Here is a 12,470-nt window from a genome sequence, read left to right on the forward strand (position 1 = left end):
ACACACTTAAAAGTGTAACAAAAATCTGTTTAATAACAGCGCATAACCAGCTGTGGACAATGGAAAAAGAGGGGCCAGCCTCGAACAGATTTTGCATTCCAAATATGCTGTCATCTTTATGTCTCTTTTTATTCCAGACCCCAGGTTATATTTTGAACAACTTAAATAGGGACAGAAGACTGCAAGTCTAGGCACTTAGGCAGATGGAGATTTAAAGAACAAATCTATCTTTTAGATAAAACATTATGATCTACTTATATTTAGATCACCTAAATATTTTTACATTTAAAAGATGTAACAATGCCGAGATACAAATACACATACAAATGACAGAGAACATAAATACAAAAAAAAAAAAAAAAAAACATCTTGGGAAAGACATCTCTCCAAATCATGGATGGTGCTCTTAAATGAACCACTATTCTGAGCTATTCTAACCCCAGAACAAGGCTGCCTTTGCCTCTGAGGAGGCTGGCTCAGAGGAAGGCCACTGCTGTTTCTATGGTGGACCAGTTCATTTTAAGTAATCCTTACTACTGTCTGTCTCAAGACTTGTGACATAACTGTACAGAATTCCCATTTTTTTAAGATTTACTTTTACTTTATGTGTGTTTGCCTGCATGTCTGTGTGCAGTACCTACAGAGGCCAGAAGAAGGCATAAAATCCCCTGCAACTGGAATTACACGAGATGGTTAGCTACCATGGCTTCTGGAAATGGAACCTGTGTCCTCTGTACAAACACCCAGTGCTCTTAATTGATAATTTATATTACTAGCAGCATTTATACTTCAAATTTATTTACATATATTTTTATTAAAATATACTACATCATTTTCTCCCTTTCCTGTCCTCTGTCCATCAATTCCCAAATTCTTCCCTTCCAATTTCTTCCTTAAGTATGTGTGACTAAGTATGCACAAATATATAAATAAAACCCACTGAGTCCATTTCTGTTCATTCTGTGTATAGGGTTTCAAGGCTGAACACATTGCATTGTATAAGCAAATACAGAGCTCATCCCTGCCTGAGCCTAATTCTCCCAGCTGCAGTGTTCTTGTGGGCTCCCATTGCTGCCTATTTACCACATTTGAGATAAACTCAATCTATAGTCAGCCACTTTTTAAAAGACTTGCCAGTTTCTCTCCTGATCAATATTTGTACTCTTTCCTCATTTTGTAGAGATTTAGGCTTGGAAACTTCATTAAGCTCCATGTCTAAGTTAGTTTCTGATGCTATCAATCTTGTATTTCTTTTGGGTGACCAGGATTGAGGTAAAGATGAACTCAGGATTAGCCATTCATACAACATCACTATTGATGACATGTTCATTTGGCTGAAAAGATGACTCAGCAGATAAGAATGCTGACTGCTCATCCACAGGGCTTGTCTTTGATTTCTAGCACCCACAAGACAGCTCACAACTATATGTAACTCCAGTCATAGGGGATCAGACACCCTCTTCTGGCCTCCACTAGTACCTAGCATACACTAGGTATACACACTGGCAAAATATGTACATCTAAATTAATTTTCATTTTTCTTAAAAATTAACATACACAAAAAGAAAATCTTATTTACAACATTTAATCACATATATATTTGTCTTCTCACCATTTGCATATCTGCTGCCCTAGGAGACCAGAAGAACGTATCATATCTACTGGAGGCTGGAATTACAGTTAATTCTTACTCATCTGATGTGGGGGGCTAGAAACCAAACGTGGGTACTCCAAAGAAAAAGTTCTATGGATCAAACTCTCCAGCTCCCAAACATCATTATAATGCAGAAGATGATGTCTCATTACTCCTTCTAGCTCCTATCCTTTGAAGGTGATGAAAGTCCCTGCTAGATGTTTGCCAAAGGATTCAATGGATTTCTACATCTCCATGAATGGACTCTCCACATTCTCTTCATGTGAGTAAAGACAACAAAAGGTTTTGCTGAAACCAGAGTCCAGTAAGATTACATTAGAAAAAGCTCCATATTTGAGATATGCTTTTTCTTTTTGGAATCTTATTGAAAAAGGATATCTTTACATAGTTGTGGCTGTCCTGGAAATCACTAAATGGACCAAGCTGACCTCAAATTCAGACAGATCAGTTGCCACTGTCTCCCAACTGCTGTGATTATGTGTATCGACGTCTAAGCCCAGCTAAGACATGGTTTTAAAATGACCTATCTTAGAATCAGACAGAAAGGATAAAATTAGATTTTAAAAGGGACTATCATTGTTTTGATGAACAGTAATACTTCTTAAAATTCTAATAATTTAAACTGGCAAGTCATTTCATATGTTCCCAATAATTGGATTTTTTTTTTGCTTTGTTAATTTCATCCATCTAAAATGCCTGGATTGTGTTTGTGTGTGTAAACCTGCATAATGATGTAATTTGGCAATGAGAGGACAACTTACAGGTATTGATTATCTACATCCCTTATGTGTGTTCTAGAGTTGAAAGCCAAGGAGTTGTTTGGCTTCAAGTGATCTCAATGGCACTTATTTGGATTGAAATTTATTTATGTGTGTGCTGGTATGTGAGTGTGCATATACCACAGCACAAATATAGAAATAAGAAAAAGACTTGTAGTACTACAGGTCTCCTAGAGATTGAACCGAAGTTATTAAGCTTAGCAGCAATCAACATTACTGAGAAAATTCTATGGTATTTGTTTGTGGCTGAGAAAGTGTTATGAACAATGTTTAGTCCTGAGAATTAACATATTCCAAAATACAAGTGATAGCAGTATATCATTTTCATTTGCAAACAGTATTCATTATTCAAACTGTCCTGTTTTCCTCTATCCTTGGATGAAAATGTTTACAGTCTGAAAAGAAAGACAATATTTTACAGATATAATGTTTCAACTAATCATATTTGAGCATCTGGAAGGTGGCCCAGTAGGAAATGTCTGTGGTGTGCAAGGCTGATAACTTCATCTTGATCACTACATGAACAAGAAAAAAGTAGACCTCACAAAGTTGTCTTCAGGCTCCACATATCTGTCACAGCCTAAAAACCGATAATCACATTACACACACAAAACAGAAATTTTTTAAAATTTTCATTGCTGTTACATTATTGGCCATCTCTGTATAATTACCTTTGAAGGTAGTACTTCAAGATGAAGTGCCAAACATATAACTACACTTGGACATGAAGAAGCATGGGACATCAAGTAATATATACATATCCAAAGAAATATGAAGCTATGTTATGAGACAATACAGTTGATTGCTGATTATCCTACTTTATTATATCTCTTCCAGACAGAAAAAATGCTGCATTGGATATACACATGTGGTATTGTTCCTTATATTCTCTTCTATTAATTTTTTTAACATTAACATTGTTACAATGTATTGACAAAATAGTGCATGTTGGGGGTACATTATCTACCTTGGACTTGTATTCATAAGGCGACACATGAGGATTATGAGTTCAAATGTATCCCTGTCTAATTTCCAAAATCTAAGACAGGTTGTATAACAAACAACATCGCAAGAGGATTCATAAAGCTATGAAAAACAAAACCAGGTACCCCACCAAATTTTCAGACATCCTTACTTGAAAAGTATAATCCTCCACTGTCTGGTAAATAAATAATGGACTTAGATGATGGGCACCCCATTCTATACACTGAACAGAAAAATACCTATCTCCAAGTTAAAGCACAATAAAAGATGAACAAAAGCCACAAAAGAAATATAAACTTGACTAAATAGATTTGTCACTCATAAAGCACACTTTAATATCAATGATTTCAAATATTTCAAAATAGAAATTACAATGTAGGATTCTCCACAGTCTTGGGTAAACATGGTAAATAACTTACTTGCTTCATGTCTATGACAAAAGAGATGAAACAAGATTTTTTTCTATAAACTACAGACAACGGTGATGCCTAAAGTCTTTACCAAATTATTTACATGAATGGGATTTCTCTTATACAAGTTCTTTCATATTTCCTACCATCAAGATGATATATGAAGTTTTAAAATATTTACAGGAGTAGAGATATGGCCAAGCAGTGACATAAAGTTCATTCTGGGGACCAAGGTCAGGTTTTTGACGACTTCCTGTAATCCCTGCTACAAGAATGTCCAAGGGTCTAAACTTTTTGGGAACCAGCATTTACATGCACATCCCCACATAAAGATACACAGACATCACATAATTAAAATTAAAACAATGTTTTTCTTCATTCCTGCATTCATTCCTGTAACAGGTGTTAGGCATCTAAAGGCTTATAGTTTTTTGTTTTTAACCAGGAATTGCTTCATGTAACAGAAAACTACCATGAAGTGCAAAATTTTAACTCACTGACTATTAATAGGGTTTCTCTGCATATGTTTTTTTTCTCATGACTTCAAGGACTACTTACACATACAAAGGTTGTACTGCTTACCTTACATTCAAAGGGTTTCTTCCCAATAATGTTTTCTTTTATGTATTCGGAGACTACTGTCAGATGCAAAAGCTTTACTACACTGCTTCTATTCATAGAGTTCCTCCCCAGTATGTGTTATTTTATGTATTTGGAAATAACCATATTGTGAAAAGCATATTGATTACATTTGTAGGCTTTCTCTCTGGTATTTATTCTCTTAGGTATTTGAAGATGACTATGACATTCAAAGGCTTTAGCACAATGAGTACATTCATAAGATTTCTCTAGTATGTCTTATTTTCTGCCTTCAGAGATAACTATGATATTCAAAGGCTTTACCACATTGTTAGTGTTCACAAGGTTTCTCTCCAATAAGAATTATTTCATGATGCTGAAAACAACAGAAATGTGCAAAAGCTTCATCATGTTAAATACCTTCATAGGTTTTCTCTCCAGTATGAACTCTTTCATGTCTTTGAAGATTACTGTGACTTACAAAGGCTTTCCCACAATATTTACATTCATAAGGTTTCTCTCCAGTATGTGTTCTTTTATGTATTCGAAGATGACTATGACATGCAAAGGCCTTACCACATTGATTACATTCATAGGGTTTCTCACCACTATGTGTTCTTTTATGTATTTGGAAACTACTACAATGTACAAAAGCTTTACCACACTGATTACATTCATAGGATTTTTCTCTAGTATGTGTTCTTTTATGCCTTTGAAAATTACTGTGACAGGAAAAGGCTTTATCACACTGCTTACACTCATAGGGTTTCTCACCAGTATGCATTCTTTTATGTATTTGGAGTCTACGCTGACTTACAAAGGCTTTACCACATTGAATACATTCATAAGGTTTCTCTCCAGTATGTGTTCTTTCATGTATTTGGAGATAACTGAGTTGTGAATAGGATTTATCACACTGATTACATTTGTAGGGTTTCTCTCCAGTATGTGTTCTTTTATGTATTTGAAGATGACTGTGACGTGCAAAGGTTTTACCACATTGATCACATTCATAAGGTTTTTCTCCAGTATGTATTCTTTTATGTATTCGAAGATGATTGTCACTTGCAAAGGTTTTACCACATTGATCACATTCATAAGGTTTCTCTCCACTATGTGATCTTTCATGTGTTTGAAGATGGCCATGACGTGCAAAGGTTTTACCACATTGATTACATTCATAGGGTTTCTTTCTAGTATATGTTCCTTTATGTATTCTGAGATGACTGTGATGAGCAAAAGCTTCACAATATTGAATACCTTCATGTGGTTTCACTTCAGTATGAATTCTTTCATGCCTTCGAAGAATATTTTGATATGCAAAGGTTTTACCACATTGATTACATTCATAAGGTTTCTCTCCAGTATGTGTTCTTTTATGTATTTGAAGATAAGTGTGATGTACAAAGGTTTTACCACATTGATCACATTCATAAGGTCTCTCTCTAGTATGTGTTCTTTTATGTATTTGAAGATGACTATCTCTTGCAAAGGTTTTACCACATTGATTACATTCATAAGGTTTCTCTCCACTATGTGTTTGAAGATGACTACGATGTGCAAAGGCTTTACTAAATTGGTTACATTCATAGGGTTTCTTTCCAGTATGTGTTTCTTTACATATTTTGAGATGACTATGATGTGCAAAAGCTTCATCATATTGAATACCTTCATAGGGTTTTGCTTCAATATGAAATATTTCATGCCGTTGAAAAATATTCTGATATGCAAAGGCTTTACAACACTGATTACATTCATAGGGTTTTTCTCCAGTATGTGTTCTTTTATGTATTTGGAAATAACTGTGTTGTGAAAAGGCTTTAATCCATTGATTACATTTGTAGAGTGTCTCTCCAGCATGTTTTCTCCTATGTATTTGAAGAAGACTATGAAATGCAAAGGCATTACCACATTGATTACATTCATAAGGTTTCTCTCTAGTATGTGTTCTTTTATGTATTTGAAGATGACTGCAATGTGCAAAGGCTTTATCACACTGATTACATTCATAAGGTTTTTCTTCAGTATGTGTTCCTTTGTGTATTTGGAGATTACTGTGATATCCAATGGACTTAACACATTGAGTATATTCACAGGGCTTCTCTCCAATATTACTTCTTTTGTACCTGCAAGGATAATTGGCACATGGTAAACTTTTACTATAATCATTACACTGATGAACCACTTTATCAATATTAATTAATTTTACAATTTTGTCTAATTATAAAGAGGAATCAGAACTTAAGTTTTTATTATTTTGCTCACATTCATGTATTCCCCTTCATTAAGAATACCTGTGATGGAAAGAGTCTCTATTATATGGCTCACACTTATACCATCTTTTTTCTATATGAGATTTTTTTCCCATATTACAAGAGAGCTAAAAGAACTCAACTCTTTACCACAGTTAATGGATTCACAAATTTTCTAGACTATGAGTTATACTACATTTGCAAAGTGAACCAGACAAACAGAAGTATTTGCACATTCTTAGTACTCATAGGGCTTCTCTGAAGTTTGAGTTTGTTGATACATTCCCAATTATATCAGAAAACCAATTAATTGTAAACTTGTATCACATTCAACAAGTCTACTCAAAGTGGGGACTACTATATATCTTCTAATTGTTTTGGGAGAGAGAGAGGAACATTGCTTCTTCCCATATTCCTATGCTAACACACTTTGTATCCAGAGTGACATATGGTATATTCATAAAAGAAAGAGTAACAAATAAATGGTTTCCACATTGCATTCACATAGTTTGACTTTCTAATCATAGTAGACATTTGGTATAGGGTTTAAGGTTTCTCCACAACAACATTCTAACCCTCATAAGCTGTCTCTTTAGCTTAACTTAGCAAAGTGAATACAAGTACACAAGTATATAAAACACCAGCTTTACTATGGACAATCTGACTATCAGAAAGTTTTGGATATAAACTTATCACCTATTCAACATGTGTACATTTTGCAGTATCTGAGTGGTATGAAACTAAGTGGATTGGCAGTTCTACAGTATAGCTCTCACAGGGCTAGGATCCAAAAGATGATATATATTACAGCATGATTTTCCTGTCTTCTTTCTTAGAAGAATGCCTTGCAAACATAAATCAGCTACCTTACATTGCTGTATAAGGTTTTGTGAGAATTTAATAATCATCAATACACTTAAAGCTGTGCTTAATTACACTGTTGCTTCTTTTAAAACTTCCAGGACACATCAAAATTTCTTCAGAGGCACATTTGTATCACCTTGCACATGAAAATTACCTTCTCTGTCTTCTAGAACTTTGACAATGTTCTTCCATATTATGGTCTTCCCAACTGTAGCCTAAAATATAGTATCAGAAAATGAAAGGCATATTATAAGAAACTGTGCAATATTTAAGTTACTGTGTTAAGTGAACCTTAGAATCATGCCTGATTTATTCAGTTCATTCTTCCTCTTTCTCAGCCAAAACTACAGAAGAGCATTAATAACCAAGAAGCAGTTATCCCCTTATTTTAAAATGTGAAGGAAAATTCAGTCTTACCTACAGCAGTGAGGTTACTGTAGGTCTCCACCATCACATCTTTGTAGAGATTCCTCTGGGAGGGATCTAGCAAAGTCCACTCTTCCCAAGTGAAATCTATATGCACATCATCATAGGTCACTGTATTCTAAAATATCCCATACATGTATAAAAGAGAAAGTGTGAAAATGACAATATAGTAAATGTATACTTCTCTGACAATATATTCATAGAATTCTGGTGCTTCCCACACTTATTCCATAACACAGAAGTTGTAATGCAATCATCAAATTCCTTTAGGAGGTAGCTGAATAGGTTCACCTCTATTATCTCTGCACCCTTTGAATAGGATATAGCCTTGAAAGTGAAATGCCAATTAACAGAGAGAGACAAGCAAACAGATCAGTGATACTGAGTATACAGCAAAAAAATTTTATGAACAACTACTAAGTACAAAAAAAGATGGGCAAGATGGGTGTACTGGTTCATACCTTCAATGCTGGCACTCAGGAGGCAGAGGCAGGTGAATTTAATTGAGTTGGATTTCAGCCTGGTCAATGTAATGAGTTCCAAGACAACCAGACATACATATTAATAAGAACCTGTCTCTGCTACAAAAAATCAAACAAAAAAATAAAAAGAACTCAAATGTTTTTACTGAAGTTCCTAGAAAGAGTTATGTATTTACTCCAGTTCTGTATTCATCTTTTAGAAACCTGAGGTGCCCAGTTTATAACGTAACATTAAGAAGATCTTACTAAAGGAGATGCATGTTTAAAGAGGTACAAATAGACAAATGAAAATAACAGCAATGTAACTGTTGATCATAAATCAACAACATGGGACAGGAGAGATTAAATTCTCTGTAATGAACAGCATCTCTGGTAATGAACAGGTTTATTTGGCTGATTCTATCAAATCACAGTTCATAATTTTGGGAGTAGAGTATAGAAATTCAAGCTAGCAACTGATTGCAAAACCCATTGACAAACATTGTCTCCTCACTTTCTCTCTTGCTTTGTCACTATCTCATGCTCAGATAGGTCTCTTATCCAGCCCAGGCCCACTTGTTTAGGGATATTACCACCATCAGTAGAGGAGGCGTTCCACATCAATCTTCAATCAACACAATCTCTTACACACCTAGCAGTTTCTGGCTATTATGAGTAAAGCCTATATGAACATAGTTGAGCAAGTGTGCTTGTGCTACAATGGAGGAGTGTCTTTTGAGTATATGTCCAAGAGTGGCATTTGGGTCTTGAGGTAGATAGATTCCCAATTTTTTGAAGAACTGCCATATTGATTTCCACAGTGGCTATACAAGTGTGCACTCCAACTAGCAATGGAGGAGTGTTCCCCTTGCTCCACATACTTGCCAGCATGAGCTGTAACTCGAGGTATTGATCATAGCCATTCTAACGAGTGTAAGATAAAATCTCAAAGTGGCTTTGATTTGCATTTTCTTGATGGCTAACAATGTTGAAAATTTCTTTAAGTGTTTCTCAACCATTTTAGATTCCTCTATTGACAATTCTCTGTTTAGATTTGTACCCCATATTAATTGGATTATTTGGTTTGTTGATATCCAGTTTCTTGAGTTGGTTATTATCCTGAGTGAGGCAACACAAAGCCACATAGACAAATGTGATATGTACTCACTTATAAATGGATATTAGTGCTAAGTAGAGAATGTACTCACTTATAAATGGATATTAGTGCTAAGTAAAGAATAATCACAGTACAAGCACAGACCCAGAGAGGCTAAGTAACTAGGATGGCTATAGGGAAGATTCATAGATCTCCCTGGAAAGAGGAAACAGAATATATTTTGCAGGTTGACTAGGGGCAGGTGTGGATGGGAACACGAATGATCAGGTGAGTAACAGAGGGATGGAGACAAGGAATACAGAGAGAGATGACTGGAATGAGGGGAGGGGGCTTAAGGGTGGATAAAAAAATTTAGTGCAGTGGAAACTTCCTAGAACCTATGAGAGTGACCCTAGTGAGTACTCTAAGTAATTGAGAATGTGGAACCTGAACTGGCCATCTTCTGTAACCACATAAGGCTCCCAGTGATGGGACTAAGACACCAATCCAGTCAAAATACAATCCTTCAACTCACACTTCTGTTGTCTGCATTGGTTATATCCCTAGGAGGCCTACTGCTTTCTAATCTGTTTGGGTAATGGTGACTGGTTAGACCATGTCAATGACTGGTCTAACTTGAGGCCCATGCCACAAGAGGGAGCCCATGCCTTGCACTGCCTGGATGAGAAAGAACCAGAAGTTGAATGGCTGAGAGAATTAGGGCAGAATAAAATACAACTAATCAAAACAAAATTAAAGAAAAAAGCCAATAAAATGATTAACCATATTTTGCATTAAAATCATAAATTGGTGTCTAGCCCAACTGTAATTAGAGACACATTCTCCAGCAGCTAATTGGAGCAGATGTAGAGGATGTTCATCCAAACACTAGGTAGAGCTCTGGGAACCCTGTTGGAGCACATCTGGGCTTTACCCAGCAGGTCTGCACAGAGAGGATGACTAGACCACAGGCCTAAGTGAAGGTGTCTGAGATGGTCTGCACTTGGCTGTGATGGGGGGAGGTCTTTTGCTCTATTCCTTAGCATTCCTTTAAAAACCCTAGAGCAGAGACAGTTGAGGCCCAATGGATTAGGATCCAGGCTCTCCTGAGTCTATCCTGTATTTTCTATCTGTTTCTCTCCCCTCTATCCTTCTATCTAACATTTACTAGTGCTCCTACTCAAGAGTACTCTGGAGAAATGTGGGGGTGAGGGATGGTCTCCCAAAGAACTCCATGGAAGAAAAGGGGCGAGGAATATAGAAGGCAGGGACATTGAGGATACCAGAAGAAGAAAGGCTACAGAATCAAGCAAGGATCATAGGGGTTCACAGAGACTGAAGTGGCAATCATGGAGCATACATGGGTCTGTGCCAGGTGCTCTGCATATATGCTGTGGTTGTTTAGCTTGGGTGTTTGTGTGATTCCTAACAGTAGGAGTGTCTCTAAATCCTTTGCCTCCTCTGGTACCTTTTTCTTCCTACTGGGTTGCCTAATCCAGCCTGGAAATGAGGGTTTGTGTCTAGTCTTATCACATCCTGTTATGATGTGTTTGGTTATATCTCTAGGAGGCCTACTGTTTTCTAAAGAGAAAGAGAGTAACAGTGGATGGGGGGGTGAGGAGGTGGGGCAAAAATCTGGGAAGAATAGAGGGAGGGGGAGGCCTTGGTCAGGATGTAGTCAACAAAGGACATACCAGCTGCCAGAAATCCACATAAGCCACCTGCCCAAAAACTTCCTCCACTTTCTTGGTGCCTCCCACACTATCCCCAATGTCCCCACTTCATCTTTTCTCAGCTCCCAACTTTGGCAAAGACTCTATGCTGGAACAGAGGCCACATTTGCCACCAGATTTTGAGCCTCCAACTTGGATATGGGGAAGGAACTGCTGCTGTTCAACCATAGACCACACAGACCAGAAGACCTGAAGACCAGAAAGCAAATATGAACCAAGGAAGAAAACACACATTCAACAAAGACGAGCTGGGAAATTAGCACCTAGATCCATAACCACTCCAAACCCAGATACCTAGATGCTAGCTTAAGAATCAACAGGGCTGGAGAGATGGCTCAGAGGTTAAGAGCACTGGCTGCTCTTCCAGAGGTCCTGAGTTCAATTCCCAACAACCACATGGTGGCTCACAACCATCTGTAATGAGATCTGGTGCCCTCTTCTGGCCTGCAGAGATGCGTGCAGACAGAACATTGTATACATAATAAATAAATAATTTAAAAATATATATAATCAACAACAACCAGGGCAATATGTCACCACCAGAGCCCAGCAATCCTACTACAGCAAGCCCTGAATATTCCAACACAGCTGAAGCACAAGTAAAGACCTTAAAACAAACTTTATAAAGATGATAGAGTTCCTTAAAGAGGAAATGGGTAAATCCCTTAAAGATAGCAAGGAAAATATAAACAAAATATTGGAGAAAATGAATAAATCCCTAAAAGAAAGCCATGGAAAAGAAATCAGTTGAAGGAAATGAACAAATGAACAAAAAAAAAAAAATGAAAATAGGAGCAAAAAAAGTACAAACCAAAGAAGTTCTGGAAATTAAAAATGTAGGTAAGCAAACAATCTCTGGCACTGAAGATATGATAGAAGAAATGGACATATTGGTCAAAGAAAATTTTAAATCTAAAAAAATTCCCAAAACATAACATCCAGGAAATCTGGAACGTTATGAGAAGATCAAACCTAGGAACAATAGGAATAGAAAAAGAATCCCAGTACTTAGGCCCATAAAATATTTTCAAAAAAAAATCATAGAAAAAAAAAATTTCGTAACCTAAATGAGGACAAGAGAAGACAGCCCATAGAATCAAATAAGCTGGGTTCATAGGGGATCACAGAGACAGAAGCAGCATTCATGGATCCTGCATGGGTCTGCACCAGGTTCTCTGCATATGTATTATGGTTGAATAATTGGTATCTTTGTAGGACTCCTAACAGTTGGG

At 36.6% G+C, this 12,470-nt stretch overlaps 1 protein-coding gene across 2 annotated transcripts in view; it reads right to left on the reverse strand.

The window, feature by feature from the left end:
• Window positions 1-357: 357 nt before the first annotated feature.
• LOC131894295 (zinc finger protein 431-like) overlaps window positions 358-12,470 on the reverse strand; it is a 60,351-nt gene continuing 48,238 nt past the window's right edge. Inside the window, exons 3-5 of one of the 2 annotated variants that reach the window (XM_059244524.1) lie at window positions 7,940-8,066; window positions 7,677-7,737; window positions 358-6,532 (exon numbers count right to left, since the gene is read on the reverse strand). In XM_059244524.1, coding sequence (XP_059100507.1) covers window positions 4,819-6,532; window positions 7,677-7,737; window positions 7,940-8,066 — 1,902 coding nt within the window. In that variant the 3' untranslated portion in view covers window positions 358-4,818. The remainder of the gene's footprint in view (window positions 6,533-7,676; window positions 7,738-7,939; window positions 8,067-12,470) is intronic. The other variant, XM_059244525.1, reaches the window with a different exon arrangement.

This window comes from Peromyscus eremicus, chromosome 17 (genome assembly GCF_949786415.1).
Source record: "Peromyscus eremicus chromosome 17, PerEre_H2_v1, whole genome shotgun sequence".
Classification (NCBI taxonomy): domain Eukaryota; kingdom Metazoa; phylum Chordata; class Mammalia; order Rodentia; family Cricetidae; genus Peromyscus; species Peromyscus eremicus.